Source organism: Mus caroli, chromosome 6 (genome assembly GCF_900094665.2).
Source record: "Mus caroli chromosome 6, CAROLI_EIJ_v1.1, whole genome shotgun sequence".
In the NCBI taxonomy this organism is placed as follows: domain Eukaryota; kingdom Metazoa; phylum Chordata; class Mammalia; order Rodentia; family Muridae; genus Mus; species Mus caroli.
Window position 1 is genome coordinate 95,538,628 of NC_034575.1, and position 21,845 is coordinate 95,560,472.

The 21,845-nt window shown below is 44.8% G+C and overlaps 1 protein-coding gene across 5 annotated transcripts in view; it reads right to left on the bottom strand.

The window, feature by feature from the left end:
* Eif4e3 (eukaryotic translation initiation factor 4E family member 3) overlaps positions 1-21,845 on the bottom strand; it is a 142,368-nt gene that overhangs the window by 70,865 nt on the left and 49,658 nt on the right. For 2 of the 5 annotated variants that reach the window (XM_021165101.2, XM_029478359.1), the window contains 5 exons: positions 19,129-19,223; positions 17,668-17,728; positions 14,651-14,717; positions 10,883-11,038; positions 5,433-5,760 (listed from right to left, as the gene is read on the bottom strand). In XM_021165101.2, the coding sequence (XP_021020760.1) occupies positions 5,714-5,760; positions 10,883-11,038; positions 14,651-14,717; positions 17,668-17,728; positions 19,129-19,154 (357 nt within the window). In that variant the 5' untranslated portion in view covers positions 19,155-19,223 and the 3' untranslated portion in view covers positions 5,433-5,713. Of the gene's footprint in view, positions 1-5,426; positions 5,761-10,882; positions 11,039-14,650; positions 14,718-17,667; positions 17,729-19,128; positions 19,224-21,845 lie in introns of those variants that run through there. The other 3 variants (XR_003836917.1, XM_029478358.1, XM_021165100.2) reach the window with 2 other exon arrangements.

The window sequence follows — 21,845 nt, forward strand, 5'->3', positions numbered from 1 at the left end:
CTGAGCAAATCACTCGATGAGACCAGATCAAAAGGAAGGGCATTACCACCAGCTTGTAGCCAGATGTGAAGGGGTCCCATACTGCACAGGGCACAGATGGTATAATATGGGGTGGCGGAAGGTGGGGGAGGAACTACAAACGCACCAGAAACATGAGGCAGGCAAACCTGGTTTGGCTTACACAGGTAAGACAGCTTGAAAGAATGAATCACTTTCAAGCCACTGATAAGATTTTAAACGTGAGACAAATGTTGCTAGATGCCTCCAGCTGAAGTGTGTGCGAGGAGTTTACATTTGAAATTCTCTTGTGTGCTAATTCAAAGAGGGAAAAATGCTCCCGGAGGATTCATGTGAGGTCATGGTGACTTAGTGTAAATGAATACCAAGGCCCCAGCACCAACAGTGCTTAAGGACACATACAGTGGTTGAAAACCTGGTTACCTGATTAGAGTCTGAGAAATCTGAAGGGAATTCAATACACACTCCCAAAACAACATCGCTTAAGACTAGCAAGCTTACACGGGTGTTAAAAACGTATCCAAAGTCTTCAATAGTCCTCATTTACTATATGGAGCGATAAAATTACAGTCTATTTTATCCTTTTACAGTTTTAATAAATGTAATAAATTGCCTTTTTTTCCATATAACAATAGATACACTAATTTCCCATCAGAAATTCAGAAGCATCGATTTCAGAGTCATTTCTGTAACACAAAGTTGCCAGTTTAACAAATCCCAAATAAACACTTCTTCCCAAACAGATGTTCAAAGAAAAAAAAAAATCCAACTTTAATGTTCAAAGGTAAAACTGGAAATGTTGTATGCCATCACATGAATCAACCGAAACAATAACATATAACACACATTCCTATAACCCCATGGTTTCAGAAGGACACAGAGCATAGAATATCCAAAGGTCAGTCTATTGGATATTCTAATAAGCACATCTGACACACACAGATACAATGAGACCATAAATTCCAGCAGCAATGATGGACAAAACGGATTGACTTCGCGATGACCTCTGCCTCCCATCCACATGCTCTGGGGAGTGCCTCTCTGATTCCTTTTTAACACTTGTATGTATTAAAGACCCCCTCCAGTTTAGTAACAGCTTGGCTAAGCTACGTTTAGAAAGTGACAATTAATTTTAGTGGGAACTCATTCCCAGGCTACTTTGATAGTCCTCCGAACAGTTTTGCGGTATTTTACATGCGCTTTTATAGCTCTGTAACATTCATTTAATCTTGTTCAATGATGCTGAACCCCAGATGCCATAAGACATTATAGAAAAGTAGTTACTGCACATATGGAGTAGCTACTTTTTTCTGAACATTAATTTTTCTTCTCTTAACAGGCTAGAATGTTATTTAGAAAAGAGAAGAGCCACGGCTCTATCACTGTGGTCCTAGCTATAATGTTCTTATTTTTATCTTCCCTTTGAGTAGTGATTTTTTTTTTTTTTTTTGGTAAGACTGTTAGTGTGATAAGTCTGCTATCAGGGTATCTTGGAGAGCTTGGGTGGGTGTCCTCACTGGTAGTATGCAGAAGTTGGATATAATTGCAGGTTCTCAAAGTCTTAAGGCCTCAAGGCCTTCATTAGAGTTACAGGGTGCTAGCTCACAATGCAGACGCCCAAAGCTGCAGGGGGCAGCCCGGAACATGCTTGATAAGCTAGCACCACAGTGGTCCTTCTGCCCACTAAGCAGTCAAGACACACTGCCAGATGATCTCAAAGGTCCCTTCTACTCTCAAATTCTGTGTCCTTGGGATCTCTTTAAAATTGAGAGTCTTGTCAGCACCATGAAGGATGAAGACTTCTGGCCTCAGCAGATTAATGAAATGAAAGAATTCTTCATGTTCATTCATATGCAAAATAAAAACAAACGGAAATGCTAACCTCCAGTCCCTAGTCAGATGGTTAAGGAATCAGTTTAGGGTTTTTCTTGAGGCGGGAACCCACCTAACTGCCCTATCTGTTCATTTCTAAAGCATTTTTCTGTTTGTTCTCTGCTCCCCCTTTTATACTCTGTCTTCCAAACTCTGAAGAGTAAGTTAAAGTGATACAGAAACCACATAAGGCACTCCTCTTTCCTTTCACAGGGGAGGGGAAGGGCAAATTTGCATTCTTAAAGGCATTCGATATCTATCGAAAAAGAAAGGAGTCCTAATAGTTCATCATTAGCCATGCTAATCAAATACTGATAAAACATTCCCTATACTCTTATGTGGGTTTTCCCCCCATCTATAAGTGTTTAAAAAGCCAAGGGCAGGCTGGGAGCTGAGATTTTTAAAAGTGTGTCTACAGCATTCTGTCTCTGATTTGTTTCTATTAGGCATATGAGAATTCAATGTCTATTGCTAAATATGATTTGTATGCTCTCTAAAGAAAGTTTTGTAAAGCCCTAGAGCAGCAGGCAGCAAGCTCTTAAAATATCCCCCCCACCACACACACACACACAGGAACGCTGGTTCAGAACTGTCAGCTGGAGGGCAGCGCCACCATGTGATCGTTGCAAATGCTGTCAGCTTTGTGTGCATAGGAAAGTTGGAATTCGTGGGGAGTAGAGCATCTGTCACACTACAGTGGTCTCTAGACCCCAAATCTAATGCCATTCAGTCAGGAGAGGGAGTGAGGACAAGCAGCTGGTGTCACAAGGACATCTGAGCATGGGCTGTAATGTCAGAGGCCCAGTGCTGACCAGGATGACCTGCAGGGAAGGACAGGCAGACAGATGCCACTGTCTTCCTGACACAGAAGCCTGTGTAGATCACAAGTCACAGACGTTGATGCCCAGCTCTCCTGATGGCTAGATCTCTATCCTTCAACCAGAGACAAGTTCAGTCAAGGCTCAGCTGCTATACAGTATATTGTGTCTACTGGATGCAATTAGCATCTAAAGTTCTTTCTGATGGCCAAGTTTTATAACTGTATTTACAGTGCAGGCATGTTAAAGCAAAGGATGGGGGGGGGGCCACTAAGGACAGTCTAGTAAACTTAACCTTATGGTTTCTCAGAGTCTTGCTTTCCTTCTTGTGTTCGCTCTCTGTTAAGGGGACCATGAATTAAATTACAGCATTGCAGGTTTGCTAGGTCAGTTCAGAAAGAGGAGGTGGCTAGGGAGAAAAGAAAATCCTAAAAACTTTCAGAAAGTGCTCACAAAAGTCATGTCACAGAAATACTTCAGGGGCAAGTCTTTCGTGGCTCCTAGTTGTCCTGATTCAGGGGTGCATCTCTCCCAGTGTAGGTAAGAGCCTATACTGTAGCAATCAAGGGGATCGTAGGACCGAGAAGAAAACACACTGGCTTCAGCCTGATTCCTGGCTCACCTCACAGACTGACAGGAGAAGGATGCAAGCCCCTTGGTTTCTGTGTAGCACTCTGCAGAATAGCCAGGGCTGCATCTGCAGGACTTGGCTGAAGGACCAAGATTCTACTGGGTTCTCCACTTGCCCCAGCAGCTGCCAAGATGGCTGAACTGCTCTGACCCTGAGTCACGTGCCCCAAATGTTACCTCTATCTCCCAATCATCAGCTTCTGTCAGGAGGCAATGGAAGGCTTTAAACTGCTTAGGTCAGCTTAGTTCTCAGTCAATCATGACTAAATATTCAATCAAAACCATTTCCAGAGCAAAAGTTGACAAACTCTACTCAAAGTGATTCAGAGTCAGGTTCTGAACATTGGTCAGGTTAAATCCTTCTCACGGTTAGTGTTTCCCAAAGAGAAACAGTTGCACAAGTCCACTGGGGCAAAAAACAAAAACCCAAACCAAACCAACTGCTTTGTGTGGTTGTCATGTTTTGTGTTCATAAACAATAGAAACTCGAAAGCATTAACATGAGCCTAACATTCCTATTTATTTTATTTTATTTTTACTTCAAAAGCTACATACATGCAAAAATTGAACATGTTATCACAAATGCTTTAAATAAAGTTCAAAAATAAAATTTTCTCAAAATTTATTTACTTATGGAAATATATATATATATGTATATGACAATTATAATATTGAAGTCAATTATATCCTTTGTGCTAATCTGTCAGAAAAAAATACTTATATTATAAAAAGGAATTTCGTGTCTACAATAAGTTTTAAAGTCCTTGAGTTATAGTTTTAAAACAAGTTTAGAAACTGTTCAGAGAAATGCACGTCATTGAGACAAGAAGGATCCGACCCCTCGTGAGTGAAGCCGTGGAGGGAAAGAACCACCCCTCACACTCTGACCACTAATTATTTTGGCTTCCTGTTTAGCAATGCAAGTGGAGGCCCATGACTTTTTATAAACAGATGCTGCCCCCGAGAGCCATCTGAAATATCTGAATGGGAAATTTTATTTACAAATGCATGTGGAAGGCTTAGTGTAAGCCCACCTTCTCCTTCCCACAGTGCAAGGGGAATTAAAAATTCGCCCTTTTGAGAAGAACAGAAGCTGCACACTGGCCCGTGGATCTGAACCCAAGCCCACAGGGGAGCAGCCCTTTCTGAAGGAAAATGACCAGGGGTGGGGCAAAGACGAGAGGGAACCGGGAGCACCTGGGAGGAGCTGGGAGGCTCTGAAAGGTTTTCTTCTACTGAAGGCAATATTTCTTTGGTAGTATAATCCAATATCTAATAACACAGTCCACAGGAGTGAGATGCACTCAAGGGCAGCTGTGTGAGTGGCTAGGTGCTTCCTGTAAGTGCACAGATGAGGGGAAAGACGCCTCTGCTGGAAGGCCAACGGTTTTCAAAGGACACGTGACAGGGGCAGGAAAGCCGGCTCACTTAACAAAAGATGTGAGAATTGGTTTGGGTAAACATGCTGCAACATGGAAGAAGCTCTACTCCACACAAGTAATCCACATCGCCTCCTCTATAGCTCAGAAATAGAAAGTTTGCTCTCAGGACAAATCATTGGGTCTTCTGTGGAAAGGGTCAGATATGGTGGGGAGGGGGATTCTGGTTAGAAATACTTGCACTGTAGGCCCCCAAAACCTAGAGTTTGATTTGGAGCCTGATACCCAATTGTGATTAAAGTTTTCATTTTAGGCAAACCAACAATTTCTTTTCCTTATACTGCTGTTTAAAGGGGTTTTAAGATGTGTGTGCTATCAATGAGTTTGCTTTCTACGGAACACACACACAAAAGAAACAATGCCCAGCTCACAATATGCAGGGAAGTGTCACAACAATTTATCAGAAAAAGGGTTTTGCTAGGCTAGGCCTCCTCTTGGTGCCCTGTGGCTTCACAGGCAGTCCTGTGGCGATTATGCAGATGTTCCTTCACAAGGTACAGTAGAGTCACTGAAGGGGAAACCCAATTCTTATGCCTCAATGAAAGGGTGGGCAGAAAACAATAATTACCCTGAATAAGGAATCTTATGGGGAGGGAAGGAGTGAAAAAAAAAAAAAAACCCAGAGAATTTGGAAAGCTTTAAGACAGTCTTTCTTTCTTTCTTTCTTTCTTTCTTTCTTTCTTTCTTTCTTTCTTTCTTTCTTTCTTTCTTTCTTCTCTCTCTCTTTCAAGCAAGTGATACGATGGCAGAAACCCGCACCTTCTTCCCCAACCCCACCTGCCACTTTGAGTCCTAATGGCCCGGTTTGCAAGGACAGAAACCCACTCTAAATGGACCAGCATCGGGCTTCGGCAAGTCTTCTCTTCACTCTCCCTCCTGTTAAGACCGTTTCCAAAACCAATCAGCAAAGGACAAAGAATTCTTTACAGAGTGCAATTACTGTTTTCCACGTCCACCTTCAAAAGCATGATGCTCTTCATGGGCTAAAGGACAGAAAAAAACAAAAAAGAAAAGAAGGAAAGAAAACTTTAAGCAAAGGCTGGGCCAACCCTCCTCTAGGCATCTCATTCAGCTTCCCCAGATGTTGGCTAGAACTCAAATACCTTTTTTTTTTCCTTTTTTTTTCCAGTAACTCTTAGCTAAGGCGTGCATTTCCTGAGAAATGTAATAATGAAAATTAAAACAAGGAATAAACAAGCTGCGGGCTTGCTGCCTGTTTCTTCTTGCTGGGCCTGGGGCATGACTCATCCACCCAAACCTATGAGAGGAGAGAGCCGGGCTCAAGGCAAACGCCAGGAGGAGAAGGAAGGGGTCCCACAAAAATGCATGGGAAGGAGGGGGACCTATGGCTGAAGACAGAGCCAGGCACAAGCCTACCTTCAAGAATAAAATGACACAAAACAAAACAGAACCACACAAGAGGGGGGTGGGAATTATATTACGCCCCCTGCTTCTCATCACCTTCCATAAAAACCAATGAATCTATTATTTTTCCCAACCCTCAGCCTACACCTCAGGGATTTTCATGGTTTGTCTTGTGGAATCACTAATGAGGAAATTGACTTTAAAAAAGTATGCTTTTCAAAGACTTAAACTTTTTAAACTGGGAGATGAGAAATGGGAGGCCCCGAGACACCCAATATTGGCTGTAACCCAAAGGGTCAAGTTTGACTGAGGGGTGTCTACCTGTCATTACGAAGCAAGGTATGATATAGGCAGGGCTGCTCAGTCCTAGTGCTTCTGTGCACTCCTCCAGGCAATAAAGGGAGGCACGGCTGAATGCTCCACCTCCAGGAGTGCTCCACCTCCATAGCTCCTCCTCCTCTTGTTTTTAATACAGACTACCAAGGGAACGGACAGCTGGCCTAGCTGGCCTTCCAGATCAGCTCAGGTAGCTGCTCCAGGCAGCAATTCATCTGGATAAACCACTGGGAGGGAGGGACGAACCTTGTAACTCCCGGGGCAACTAGGACGGGAGACCTAAGCTCTGCCCAAGCATAAGTGCGCACGTCTCACAACTTCAAGTTTCTAACTGACTATTTAGCTTTTAAAATATTTTCTTTATTTGGGTACATTTCTGCATGCGCAGGTATACTTGCATGTGAAGGGGATAGCGTGGGACTGGAGGGAGGGAAGATGAGAGTACAGGGAGGGCAAAGAATCATTTTGGCTGCTATTCTTTAGATGCTATCCATCTTATGTTTTGGAGACAGGATCTCTCACTGACCTGGAACTTGCTAAAGGCTAGCCTGGCCAGCAAGCCCCAGAGATCCACCTGTCTCTACCTTCCCAGTGCTGGGATTATAAGTAGATACCAGCAAACTCAGCTTTCTGTATACGTATGTGTGTCTGCATAAGCATGTGTGTGTATGATGTGCATGCTGTATGTATATGTATTTGCATATTATGTATGTGGCATGTACATACATGTGTAATATGTGTGTGAATGTACGTGTGGATGTGATGTGTGTGTAGTGTATGTGTATATCTCTGTGTGTAGTGTATGTGTGTGTGTATGTGGTTAGGTGTGTGTATGTGTAGTATATGTGTGTGTATGTGATATTTGGGGTGTGTGTGTGTGTGGTATCTTTATATACATAGCTGTGGTATGTACATGTAGGTACTATATGTGCACCAGATTATGCTGGTGCACATACCTGTACCACATGACTAGAGGTTGTGGAAGGACACTGGGTGTCCTGCTTTGTCACTCTCTGACATATTCCTTTGGACAGGTTTTCTCACTGACCATGGGGCAGGATTAGGGCCAGAGAGCACTGGTGAGCCCCCTGCCTCTATCCACACAGTGCAGGGTTAGTGTGTGTGGCGATGCCCAGTTTTCCCCATGCTGGGATATGAACTCGGGTCCTCACACTTCTGTAGCAAGTGCTGCGGCTGAGCTATCTCTCCAGCCTCAGCTATCTTCTTTAAGGATTAATTTTTAAGTTACATGTCCTTGTGTGGGGGTAGGAGCATGAGTGCAGGTGTCTGCAGAGGCCAGAACTGGGTGTCATAGCCCCTGCAGCTGGAGTTTCAAACAGTTGTAACCTATCTGACCTGGGTGCTGGGAACTAAACTCAGGTCCTTTGTAAGAGCGGTACACAACCCTAACTGCTGAGCCCTCTCCTCTGGCCCTACCCCTTGCTGTTTTTAAGTGTGGGTTCTAGGAATTGAACTCAGGTCCCCTTAAAGAGTTTACTCCCCAACTCTAATTCTTGTCTTTAAAAAAGATGTTTTAGGGAAGACACTAACTAAAACATAGACTGGTATTCAGTGAGAGATACTATGTTTCGGGGCCAATATAAGGAGCCATAGATGACAGCAATGCTGATTTGCAAATTATGAATCCAAAGACAGTGAAGGTGCAAAGCTTTGTCTTATCTCGAGGTGTTCGGGGTCAGGACAGCCACAGCTGAAACCCAGAAGTGTCAGTGGTCAGAGCTTGACAGCAGGTGCACTGCAGCACTGTGGGGCCCTTTGTCATCCCTGGGGCAGCAATTAGAGGGCTGTTCCCAGATCCAAGAGCCAGCAGACTTTTTAGTAGTAATCCATGCAATTCCTGATTGCTGAAGAAGCTATAGAAAATGTGGACTCAAATGAGGGCTTCCTTATGCTACCCAGCTGCTGACGGGTACTCACACTTAACACCGATACAATTTTCATGTGCCACAAAAAGAGATTTTCTTTTTCCCAACTATATGAAACTGTGGAGACTGCTCTCTGCTGCACCCACATGGCAGGACTGAGACAGGAGGGAGCCGAGAGGCTGGCTCACCTTCAGTTCTGGGCTCTCCCACCCTTCCCCTCCATAGCACTCACACCACATAACGAAAGGCCTTTGGCCTTCGGCTCTCCAAGGACCTTAATGGAACTATGGAGGGTGAGTGTATAAATTATGATTTTTCTCATTCAAATCATCTATCTGGATAGAAAAGAAATCACAGGAATGCCAATGCCTGCTGGAGGCCAGGGCTGGATAAACTGGGATTCATTTCCGTCATCTAGCCAGCTGGCTTCTACAGATTCTAGAGAGCCAGGATCCCCTAGCAAGACAAAGGTGGTACGAACTGGCCACTTCCAGCCTGGCTCACCCAGGGCTATCCCTCATCCTGGGAGCCAATTTCTGTCCAAATCACTTATACAACAGGTGCTGGCAACAGTGCCAAGTAAAGGACAGCCTGCTTCATGGCAAATAATACAGGGAATTCCATTTTTTTTTTTATTTGCACAGCCTGAGCTTTTAAATGTTAATGTGTGGCATTACAAAGCAGTTCTTTGCTTAGACCCGCAGCCAGTTCCTTCTGACTCACACAGGTGACAGTGCTAACTACCTGCAGGGTGTCTGTTCAGCTTTGATTCAGCTTGCCCGGGTGCAATTTCATTTCTCCTTGCTTGGTGTCTTCCTAACCCCGGTGCCTCTTTCCAGCCACCCCAACAGCTAAGCAGTGAACTGCCTGTCCCTGGTCGTTCTTAGGTGACTATGCCTTGGCCTTAAAGTCAGGCCCTAATTATCTAGGAGGATACCACCGACTTTACGCTGAGCTGCTGACCAGTTCGCTACCTGTCGATTCGCAGAACTGAAAAGCAGAAGGAACCTTGGAGATCATCAGAGACCAACCTTCTGGATACCCAGGTGAGAGAGGGAAAGCAGGGCATTGGTGACTGCTTAGGGTTACTCTGTACAAGAACAGGAAAAACCCAACGACCCCCCAACTGCTGTCTCCTCCTCTCAGTCAAGTGCTGGGCACATTCAAGTACAGGCCCGCTTGAACTTGATGCTAGCTCATGTTTCCTTGTGCAGTTTGTGCTGGTTATTTTTACAGACTTGAAACCAGAACACACATTGGTACCTGGGGTGAGCTAGAGCTGACATGTCCCTAAGGAACAGGAATGGTACCCATGCACCTGTTCTGCCTCCACCCTGCACAGCCAAGAGCAACGCTCCAGGATGCATTTTCTGTCTCTTTCATTTTAAACTTTCTATCATAATTCAGAGGATCAGTACCCCCTGAGTGCACAGAGTGAGGGATTCATCTCCCTGTGTGGACCCTGATTCGCTGAACTCCTCCCAGGGAGGCCTGGGTGTCCATAGATGCTATAACACTAGGGTAATCATAAATTTTGAATTTTAGCCTCTCGACAAGGACCAAGACTAATGAGACAATGATGACGTATATTTCAGAGATTCTAAGATGCCTCTGCTCTGTCCCCTGCAAATCTCCAAAACTCTACAATCAACACTTCATCCTGGTTTAACTGAAGACACTTGACTGATTTTTTTTCATTAAGTAATCAAATAATAGGGCATATTCTGCTCAAAAGCACCTTAGAGTCAATGAAATACAACAGTAAGAAAAAAATGGGTTAGCGACTCCCAGAACAGTTGGGGACATAGACAACCCATCATAGATGTGCGTGGGGCTGTTAATCACTTCCTGTAACTCACTATATCAAACACTGGTTCCAACACGCTAGGATGTTCTCATTATGAAAAAGATGAGTGTCTGTGAAGAGCACATAAAGGCGATGGACACACACCACAATGGAAACAATGGGTCCACACACTGTTCACACCAAGAGTTGTGTGCACTGCTGCATGGGAACTCTTGGTGACTCTGCCACAGTCACCACAATGAGGAAGGGGGTAGCATTTCAGGAGAACTGTCAGCCATCCCTGAGCTCCCCCATATGTTAGACATGGTAAATTCCTGTGTGGGAAGGATGCTCGACCATCTGCCTGCCAGCTCACTGGATGACTTTTCTCATTTGCTCTTATTATTACTCCCGACAGAATAGAATTCCCTCTGACAAATTTAAGTTCAGGTTCAACTATTTGAAATAATGAATACACTAATAATGAATAATAATAATAATGAATAATAATAATGAATGCTTGCACTTAGGCAAGAACAAAAAAATCTCATTTTAATTTTTGAAACTAAACTTGATTTTAAAAAGAAATACCCAAAGAGCGTTGTGTTGAATTGTGGTCTGTGTGAGTAGCATCTCGAGTGGTCCTGCCTTCGCCTCACTCGCAATGTGCTTCTAGCTCTACAAGTCTGACAGGAGAATCTCAAAAACAGCGATTGGAAATGGAGCACTTACGTTTATAAAACACTGCTTTAAAAGATATGTGGGGCAGGAGCTGGTGGATCTTCTCTAGCACAGTCGCTTCGCCCACTAGTGAGGCGTTGACATTCCACACCTGGACGACATCCTCTCGGTCCCGCACACTCACGCTAACTCCGATGATCTCGTCATCTGAGGGAAGAGGGGAAAAGGCAAGGAATGGGTAAATGCTGACAAGCTGGCCCGATCGCATCTATGCGCCCACCACTCTAGCTGTGAGTTACAGACAGGAAGGGGACCCGTGGTGAGTGACTGCTTCTGTGGGGGCTGCCGAGGGAAGTCAGTTCGGCACAAGCCGCAAGAGCCGCAGCTCAGCCAGGGATTCAGTAATCAGAGTGTTCAAGCCAAGTGAGTCTCCCAGATAAGGAAATTCTACCCTTTTTAACATGTCACCCAAAGCTTTCTGTCACTTTCTGACTCTGTTTGGATGAGACTTTTTTCTAAAATAGGTTGCATAATTCCCTGCCCTCTGAGAGCCAAGTAAACTCAGATGAACTTTGTGCTTGAAGTCTGGCCCTCTCTGTTAAGAGCAGTGAGACGTTCTGTGACGTCCTGCTAAGCTGCTGGATGCTTCGGGACTGTTGGCACGATCTGCTCCACATCTCTCTGGAGCCAGACTGTCCAGTGGCTCCTCTGCTCTGTGGGCATTGTCAGCTCTTTCCCTAGCTACTCTGCTCTCTGGTGCTTCCTTCTAGCCACCCCCTTATGAGTGTGTTGGACCAGGGGCTAAAGAGCTGGCAGCTACCTGTTAGCATGACAGGTGCACTGAGCATCTTCTGAGTGACGCTCTACTGTTAGCACCCAGCCAATGGTCATTAGGGATCAACCTATACTGACTAATAGAGGCTTTAGGCAGCATGGGTGCCCTTGAGCGTGGCGGCTGGAGGATGAACCCTCTGTACCCTCACACTCCTGTACAGCTGCCCTGTCCACACTAATTGGCAGCAAACTGACAGAAATTGAGCTTCTGACTCCAAGTTTTGCATGCTGATGACACAGTCAGGAAACAGAGACTGCTCTCCGCATCTGCGTACTCTGTGCCCATCAGCAGCATCCGAGGGAGAAGCATTAGCATTGCCAGTTAGGGATTTTATGTTAGTGGATACATGCTAATTTGCCATCGATCATAGGTTGAGATGTTCATGCCATTGGTTCTTCTGCTTGTCTCCTGGACATTAGGAGACAAGTACTGGCATACCCAGTCTGCGGAGAGAAACCATTTTCTGTGAAATAATTCCCCTTTCTTTTCCATTTCCCCCTTTCCTGCCTTCCTCTCTGCCTGTTTCCTTTATGCATTAATTTGATCAAGGCTATGGTGCATATTCTGACACCCTGTGAACATGTATAGAAGTGTTCAAAACCAGACAGAATTAGACTATGGTGTTCAAAGTTGGATTCGACCAACTTGGATGGCGTCTGACAAGGAAGAGAAAGAGGAGGGAAGGTTGGAGGACAAAGGGCATTAGACTTGTGAAAAGGACAGGATGACTTTGTGACTTGTTGCCAGGCTTCACAGCAATAATGCAGGGACATTTCTATGCATGCGCCTCATCCAAACCCAAGTTAAAACGAAAGCAAGACTGCATCTACTTGTGGCATCGCTCATCTCACCATGGGGAGAGGAGATGATAAATTTCATGTAAAAAGACAATTATTATATTAAAGAAAGAGGTGATCAAGTGTTCCACTCTCGAGAAGGGCAGGCCACTGGTCCAGTTTGCGGGGAGTCGTGAGTGTTCCCCAGTCCTATCGGATGATCCTTTCATACACTACTGGTATTGGGTGAGGTCGGCAGCAGACGCCAAACAGTGCCAACGGTCACTATTTCACTCTGGCTTGGCTTCCAGCAAGCAGGACAGGCTGAGCCCTTTTGCACAGTGTGGTAGAAGATCTTATGAGAAGGCAGGTATGTGATGAAATGCATAATGTTCCCATGGAGAAGCAGCCAGCCACACCTAGGCTGTGGCAGAGCCCTGGCAGCAGAAGACAGCGGGGCCAGGAGTTTGAAGAGGCTCTGTAAGTGAGGCTGAGAAAGAGTAGCTGGTTGCCTCAAATGACAGACCTGGTTAATAGAAGCGCTGAAGGTTAATAGTCAACTTTCTTGTCAGCCACAGAAGCATTGGCCTTCTCTCTGCTCGATACTGGGGCTTTACTACTCCTTATGACTATTCCAGGACTTCTGTGTTTAGAGCCACACACAAGAGTGCACTTCGGGCTGGGCGATATAAAGTTGTTAGCTTTTCTCCAGTAGAACAGAAGAGATCTGCACTTGTAAGCCCATTTCATATGAACACACACTTCGTTTGCAGTGAGCAAAAGCAGTGAGAACGGTGTTACAGAAAGTCAGAACAGGTGAGCACACCCCCCACCCCGCCCCAGGCAGGTGAAGGTCAGAGGTCATGGGTCTGTCAGGGTGACAAGGGCTCTCAGAGACAGCCTAAGTCTGGGTGCCAGCTGATAGTCCACAAAAAACAATATCAAAGCAGCAAATGAAAGCAGGTAAAACTCTGAACCAAAAGCAGCATAGAACAAAACAAAACACAACACCAACACCACCACCGCCCCACAGAACTTTAAGTGTGTCCTCAGATGCTTTGGAGAGCCCCAGAAGAAAAGAGACCCTGACACAAGCAATGAGCCCTCTCTGAATGGTTCTGTGATAAACACGATATAAACAAAAAGGGATCACAGAAGGGAAGAGAGGTGTGGGCGCCGCGGAGCTCATGGCTGGACACAGAGTCCACGGTTCCAGCTCCAACACACACAGATCTCAGAGGGGCTCTCTGAAGGCGACTCAGCATGTCAAAGCCTTCTGCAGATGCAAGTCTCTTGTTTCAACCTCAGCAAGAACAGTGAGACATTGTAGTCATCAAGAGTCAGGAGAACAGGAGGAAGAGGATAAGCTGGGAAGGATGAAGAAACCGTGCCTACTCACCCGATCCCACGAGGCATGGCAGGCACTGTCCCCCTCCTAAAGATGAGGCAGCTACAGAAGACCTACCACCAATCATGCTAGCTCACTGATAGAGATTTACCTTCTCCTTCTGCCTATTTATATTAGATGAATGGCTGCAACTGTTATGAGAGGAAATAATGTAGGCATACATACGAACATACCTACACACACACACACACACAGATTTATGTATGTTTTTATAGTTGTAATATATAGCCACCCCTTGGTATTTATGCAAGATAAATCCGACATCCCTTCCATACCATGACTATTTAAGACCATTATATAAAATGCCATTTGCACATAATACTTATTTAGGTATTTATTTTGGAGCAGTTTGTTTTTGCACACCAGGTGAGCACTCTCTCACCGAGCTGTATTACCAAGCCAAACTTATTTTTGAGTCATCTCTTTTCTACTTATAATATTTAAAGCGAATGCTGTGCAAGTTGTTTGCATTGCATTGCTTCTTGAATAATGAGTGTGTGCATGTGTTTATTACAGGTACTGTTCATGCCTTCTACTGGTTTTTGATCTGTGAATCCATGGATGCAGGATCTGAAGAAAGGAAGGGCTGACTGTACACACATATAAATATGCACATGTGCTTATATACACGAATCTCACACCAAACCCCAAGGCACAGAAACAAGTCTAAATTACATCACAGCTACAAAATCAATACCCTGCAGGCAAGCAGAAGGACCAGACATAAAATCAAAGGTCTGTGAATAACAAATATGAACCCAGCATACCAGGGTGTGGGCAAAGGGCTGTGGCCTCCCTACCTGCTGCAGCACAGTCTGTGAACTGCTCCCCAATGGTCGCTAACAACAATTCTTTCCAAACTGTGGACTAAACGTAGGAGAGAATAAAAAGAAAAACAAGGAAATGTTTAGGCAGTTATCACCAGGTGCTAAAGAGACACCAGCTCCCCACCCCCGTTGGAACCTCCAACTCATCAAAGTGAATATGTGCAATCATACATGGATAGGAGCACTGCAAATGACTGCGCACAGACACATGTGATCCAGGGGCTTCACTGCTAGCGAAGCTCCCACGAATGCCAGAAGAACTGGGGGGAGGGGGCAAGCCGTCAACTCACTTCATCTCCTGATGTCTTTTAACTCTCAAAGTGTACAAACCCATTACATTTGAGTGCCATTAGTAAAATCCTTCTCTTTGTTTTTCTCTTGCAGTTGATATGGTACTTAAAATGCCACCACTTAAGATGTTACTCCAGTCAAGAATGTTAAGAAACATTGTTATTTACTGAATGCCAGAGACTTGTAAAACTCCATTCACTGCTGACAGGTTATTTGCACTGAATGATAAATTTATGTACTATGGTTCATGCACAATTTCCCTGGAAGTGCATCCATTCTAGTCTGCCTCCTGCCGACGGGAAACATCAGCGCTCCTTCTATGAACAGGTACTAATGCTGTCAAGTGACGGGGATCCACTGGAAGGACACTGGAGGCTCGATGGCTCTCCTGGTTTCTCCCCCAGGAAAGGTCCAGGCTCCCCCTTGCCACGTTCCTCCGCTTTGAGGCCTCTCAGAGCTCAGTCTGATCCTAAGGAATTGCTCACTTTACTCTCTGTGACCTGAGCAGGCCATGAGCTGCCTCAGCTTCCATCTGGGAGCGAGTAACCACACAACTGACCTCAGAGGGATGCTGCAAGCATAATGTTTGCTAGGAACTGCTTCACAGAGTGACTGCAACGAGAGGGCTCAAGATTTAAGGCTGAGCCATAAATAGTGGCATGCATCCATATGCCAGGCGCTCAGTACACATTAACTGTAACAATGCTTATTATTACATTCTAACGAGCTTGCAGCAGCTGCTTAAGGTTTTAACCGAGGTGGTGTGACAGCATTTAAATGGGGAGCTGAAGGTGAACCTGTACTCCTAGAAAGGCTCAAGTCTTCTTTCCTAGACCTTTCCTTCTCCCATCGGTCCAGCTTTGATCTTGAGCTCCCTTGGTGATGAAGCTGGGGTGGGAGAGGATAGCATGGCGGGGTGGGGTGGGGTGGGGGGCTTCGGGCTTCTGTTGTGAATACAGGCAGAGCTCTGGCCTCCCAGAATTCTAATAGGAGGCTAAGACATGGAAGCCCATGCACCTGTCCAGACAAAAAGTGTATCATTGGTGCCTGCGTTTGGCCTTGTGAGCTGGCGAGGCGGGCCAGAACAAACGGCCTTGAGCAGTTTTCTCTGGGTGTGAGTACCACGGTGCCTGCCTTAGTAAGTTCCAAGTCTAGGGAGAGTAAAAAAGGCTCATAAATATACAAGGCTTCAGGGCTGTTCCCCATCACCCCCAAAAGAAACCAGCAAACAAGTAAAGTAACACACATGGGGTGGGGGAGCACTGTATCTTGCACTTCCTGTTTTCTGCTTGCTCTCTCTCAGCAGAGCAGAGAGGGTCACACACCTTGCCTGGCTCCCATTCAGCTCTGCTGTTTTCCAAGCTGGCAACTTAACAACCAGATCTTCAGCCCTGACCAGTGAATCTGAAGTGTGTGCTCATAGGGAGATGACTCCTGCCCACGTGTGTGGCTTCCCAGAAGTATTTCAATTCTTTGAGCATAATCGAGTGAAAGGAGTCAGAAAAAAGCCCATTTTATTTCTAAGGGTTTGTATTACTTATGTATTGACTGGGGTGTGCATTTGTGTTTGAGTAGGTGTGTGTTTGCGTATGTGTGCGGGGGCACGTGGGAGCCAGAGATTCTCTGATGTCCTCCTCAGTCACTTTTCCATCTTATTTTTTGAGAGTGAGGCTCTGAACTGAAGCTCACTCTTTTCCCAGACCACCTGCTGGCAAGTCCCAGAGGCGCTCCCGTCTCTGCCTCCCCAGCACTGGGTAACAGGTACTCACAGCCACAGGAAGCTTTTCCACGTGGCTCCTGGGGATTGGAACTCAAGTCCTTATGCTTCCATGGCAAGCACTTTACCAGACGAGCCATCTCCCCAGCCCCTATTTTTGTTATTTTACACAGGGTCTCACTGAATGGCACATTAAAACTTGAACTCATGAGTCTCTGGCCTCTGTTTATACCTTCTGTTATCAAAAGGACATTACTTCCATGCCTAGACCATTTTGTCTATTCTCAAATGAGTTTTGTCATTTCCCAGGGCTTAGTGGATGTTCATTTTTCAGGCTAATGATTTACTCCTGAAAAATCTAGATTGCTGAGACTTGCCCATCTCCATGAACCACAATGAATGGGGAACCCTTAAGTGTCCCCATTTTCCATTTCATGGTCCCATTGGTCTTTGGTCAGGAGGACAGAGTCCTTGGTGGGAAGTATTCTGCTCTCCTGTGGAAGATCAGTTTGTATGTGTTAGGCATGCCTGGTGAGGAAATTGCCATCATGAAGCTCCCAATGGCTCTGCTCTAAACCTTGATGGCTACATGACATGGGATGTCTGTAGATTCACAATTATACATTTTCAATCTTCCTTTTCTCTCTCTCTCTCTCTCTCTCTCTCTCTCTCTCTCTCTATGTGTCTCTCTAAGGCTTCTCTGTGTTGCCCTGGCTATTCTGGAACTTACTTTGAAGACCAGGCTGAACTTGAACTCAGGGATTTACCTGCCTCTGCCCCTCTCCTCACCCCCCGAGTGCTGGGGAGAAAGGTGCGAGCCACAACACCTGGCTTTTTCAATGATACATGTTCAAGGTGATAGGATTAAGCGATCATCAGCAATGTCAGAAACGAACGTCTCCACCTAGGATTGCTCACTGAAGAACACAACACTCTCAAGCCCATGCCAGGCAGGTCTGGGAAATTATCAGCTGAGACCTACCGTGCTGTCCTTGGGAACTTTCATCTTCCACACGCCACCCTTCGCATTACTCTCCTCCTCCCTACATCAAAGAACAACATTTAAAGTTGTGCTCCGTGATGGAATATTTCTATTTCCATTTAACAATAGCTGGTGTGAAAGAAAGAAAAAAAAAAAAAGGCGCACAAGTGTTTATAAGTAAATGTCCCTCTGTTCTGTGATCATGAGCTGACTCTTCAGATGAATGTCAGAGGGAATGGAGATGAGAGAGGAGGCAACATGGAATTAGCTGTGACGGGGATGAATTGGGTGCAGGGTTACGAGGTCCTCCTTCTCGAGGAAGTGGTACCCAGGGGCTCCCTGGCATTCTGGGGATGGACAATTGGTGCAACTACTTGACAGGTATTCCAAAGCTTATTCATGATATCGTCTCATTTAACTTCCATGTAAACCTGGGGTCACAGGTTTAACAGGTGTTTGTGCGGCAGGCCAGGGTTTAATAGCCACTTCCTGCATGGAAAAGCATGCCAAGTTCCATGTAAGAGGGACTCAGGGAGGGCTGGTTCCAGACCCTAGCTGTGAAGACACACTACATTTAAAGATTCTAGCTTTGCTTATGAGAATATAGTTTCTTCCTCATCTCCGTGGTTGGCTAGGGATGGAGAGCTGACCTGTAGTGAGCCTGTGGTGGCTTGGAGAATCCCAACAACTGATAAGCTTGAAGGGTGTAAATTGCGGCTCACAGCTAGCAGGAGTGGTGGTACAGGTCTGTCATCCCTGAAGCAGAGAACGGCAAGTTCAAGGCTTATCACGGCTACAAAATGAGTTCATGGCAAGCTTGGGCAACTTTGTCAGACCTTATCTCAAAAAACAGGGTGTGTGTGTGGGGGGGTGGCAAGGATGTGGATGAAGCTCAATGGTACGGTGCTTGCGCAGCACAGGGCATAAGGCTTTAGGTTCAGTCCCCAGAGAGAGATCTGTCTTCGCAGGAATGGGAATGTCTGACTTAAAACCCAGCCAACAATGAGAAAGCAAAGGAAACATGAAGGAGAATGTCAGAGTCTGGATGAAACCTGGAAAACCAGATGTGGGGGACACCAGCCGTACCTGCGGACTTCTCAGTTACAGGTTTCAACTAAACTCTACTTGCTTTTTGTTTAGTTCAGGTTTCTACCATTCACTGAGCAATGAGCTGAGACAGACTCACATTCTCATTGTGAGTAAGTAACTGTGAAGGGTTAAATGATGTAAGGGTTTATTGGTATTAGAGGCTGAGCCTAGGCAAGCTAACTGTCCAGTGCCCTCATACTATATCAAGTAATTACAGCAGCTACAGGAGGCTCTTCTGAGGCTCTGGCCCTTGATGAGCAGGGCATGCTGGCTGCTAAGAGGCACACCATAGGCAAAATGAGTCCTCATGAGGGTCCCAGACATTTACATTTCCCTCCCACCTTGACCTCCAGGTGAACCATACACACTTACCAAAGTGGTCGCCTCTCTCCTCTCATTAAGTGATAACTACATCTCAAAGGCAGGTTGGTCACAGGAGGGATGTTATTGTATACACTCCAGAATATCTTTTAAAAAAAAAACAAAACAAAGCAAAACACTTTGTTTAACAAACCCAGTATTGATTAACTATGCCAGGACACTATAAAATTAATGTGTTAAAGAAAAATTGATTCTCATTAATTCCTAGCTACTTGGAGTGGATTTTTTTTCTCATTAGCTCTTCAAAATTCTTAATGCAGAACATGACAACATTGCTCCTTCTAGACATTAGGCTAGGCTGCATGTTTTAGAAAGCTGTTGTCATGAAGGAAGTATTCTTAAGCAACGTGTATACATAAAACTAGAAAGGTAACAGTGCACGAAGCCAGGACTGCGGTCAGTTGCTTTAGATTTATCTAATTTTATGTCGTAGGACTCTTTTGCTTGCATGCATGTATGTGCACCATGTGTATGCCTGGTGCTTTCAGAGGTCAGAAGGAGGTGTCAGGTTACCTGAAACTGAAATTATGAATGGTTGTGAGCCATCATTCAGTTGCTGGGAACCAAACTTGGGTCCTCTTCAGGAGCAACAAATACTCTTAACAACGGAGCCAGCTCTCCAGTCCTAAGGACTGGCATTAATAAAACAACAACAACAACTGTTTTTCATGAGACGTTTTCATTAACTATGTAGATTTCAGTTACTCCTGTCCCAAGAGAATGTGAGGCAGGTCTGTTAACCTAAAACCTTAATATATGTGGAGCCTAGGTCTTTTGTTTTGGAAGATTTGATTAGAAAGACTACAGAAAAAGCATGCTCTGTATTCTACATTTCAATATAATCTCATCTAAAAGCCCTCGTCGCTGGTTTGGAGAGATGGCTCAGTGGTGCAGAACACTCGTTATTCTTACACAGGACCTGGGTTCTCTTCCCAGCATTTATATCAGGTGGCTTGCAGTCACCTGTGACTCCAGTTCCAGGGGTTCTGACGCCTTCTCCTGACCTCTGTGGGCACACATCACTTGGTACCTACCCAAGTGGTACCCTGTGGGCAGGCAGGAGCACACATGTAAACATAAATAAATAAAAATGAAAGATCCTCATCAGTTCTAATTCCATCAGTTCTAATTCCATCATGAGCGGAGACTGGTGATAAATAAGCTGACCCTGTAAAACTCAGCTTCTCGAAACTGTAGGTCACGATCTCATGTGGGTTGCAGAGAATCTGTCAGGATGAAAAGGCTTCTAACAGGCAGCAACAAAATAGTGCAAAATTCAATGCTGAATGCACAACAAATCCGGAATATCCCACGGAGCGTTCGCCTGTGTCGTTCATGTGACTTCGCTACAGTCTTCTTTCTGAACACACAACGTGTGTACTTTGTGTGTGCTTTCTGTCACAGAATGTAACACTAATGAGCATGCCTGGACACCCACCCCTCAGATCTGGGACGAATGAAGGCTATCATGGCAGTATTTATACATACATATGAAATCGTCTGCCCTGCTTGATGTTTAATTTTGGAATATGAAGATGACTTTTAATACTTTCCTACCATAATTCCTCAGCATGCAACTCTCAAATTAGTATATATTTGGATTTTACTGTATTTGGTCTGAGGGATAGTGAGATAGCTCAGTAGTTAAGAACACTTGCTCTTTTTACAGAGGACCCAGGTTCAATTCCCAGCACCCACATGGCAGTTCACAAGCATGCATAACTCCAGTTCCAGGGGATTTGATGCCCTCCACTAACCTCCATGGACACCAGCACACATATGACATACATAAAGACAAAACATGCATACCTAGAAATGCAAAAAAATTAGCATGTCTAAGTTTTGAAGATTGTTTGCTTGTGTTTCACTGAAAAAAATTCATTAAATAAATTTTGGCTTGGGATTAGGACAGAATTTCAGATTTCTTTTGAAATGGCTGAATAAACACTTTGCCATTATGTAAAGTGGCATTCTCAGAATTATCATAGAATCAAATGTCTATCAAGTCTGAAATATTGCTGAGTGTGCTCTATGTCCTGTGATAGCAAATCTTCAGCTGAGCCGTATTCTTTTATATAAAAAAAATTACCAGCACCCATCCCATTAGTATGAACATTTGCTTTTGTCTTTAGTCAATGACAAAAGTATACATATATGCTATATATGATAACTGTTTTAAAACAAATATTCTCATGATATAGTATCCATAATTTTTAAAATGTGCATACCTAGTTTATATTCCTATAGACCCGATGTTCATATATATAACTTTGTTAGATACAAAGGTTCAGGAGTGAAGACAGTACCAGAAGCCCCTGTTCTAAAACACACACACATATTCTCAAGGGAAAGAATCTTGCAACAGATGTTCTGGCAGTTATGGTACTTAGCAGAGCCTTTAGTGTGATCATTAAAGTGCACTTCCTTGTAATGGACTCTGCCAGGAAGAGGTCTGTGGTGCTCTGCCTTGGGGCTGAGGGTGGAGGAAGTCAGAGGAATCACATTAGATGATTCTCTCTTGTTCTTCCTACAAGGATCTGAGAACAGTTCAGCAGCCAGGCCAGAGGTACCAGGAAGCAATATACAGGGACTTCAGGTCTTTGTCAAGGCAGCCCCCTGACTATATACACACAAATAAATGCACGTGCGCGTGCACACACACAAACACAAGCATCCAGAAATATACACGAGAGTGCGCACACACACAC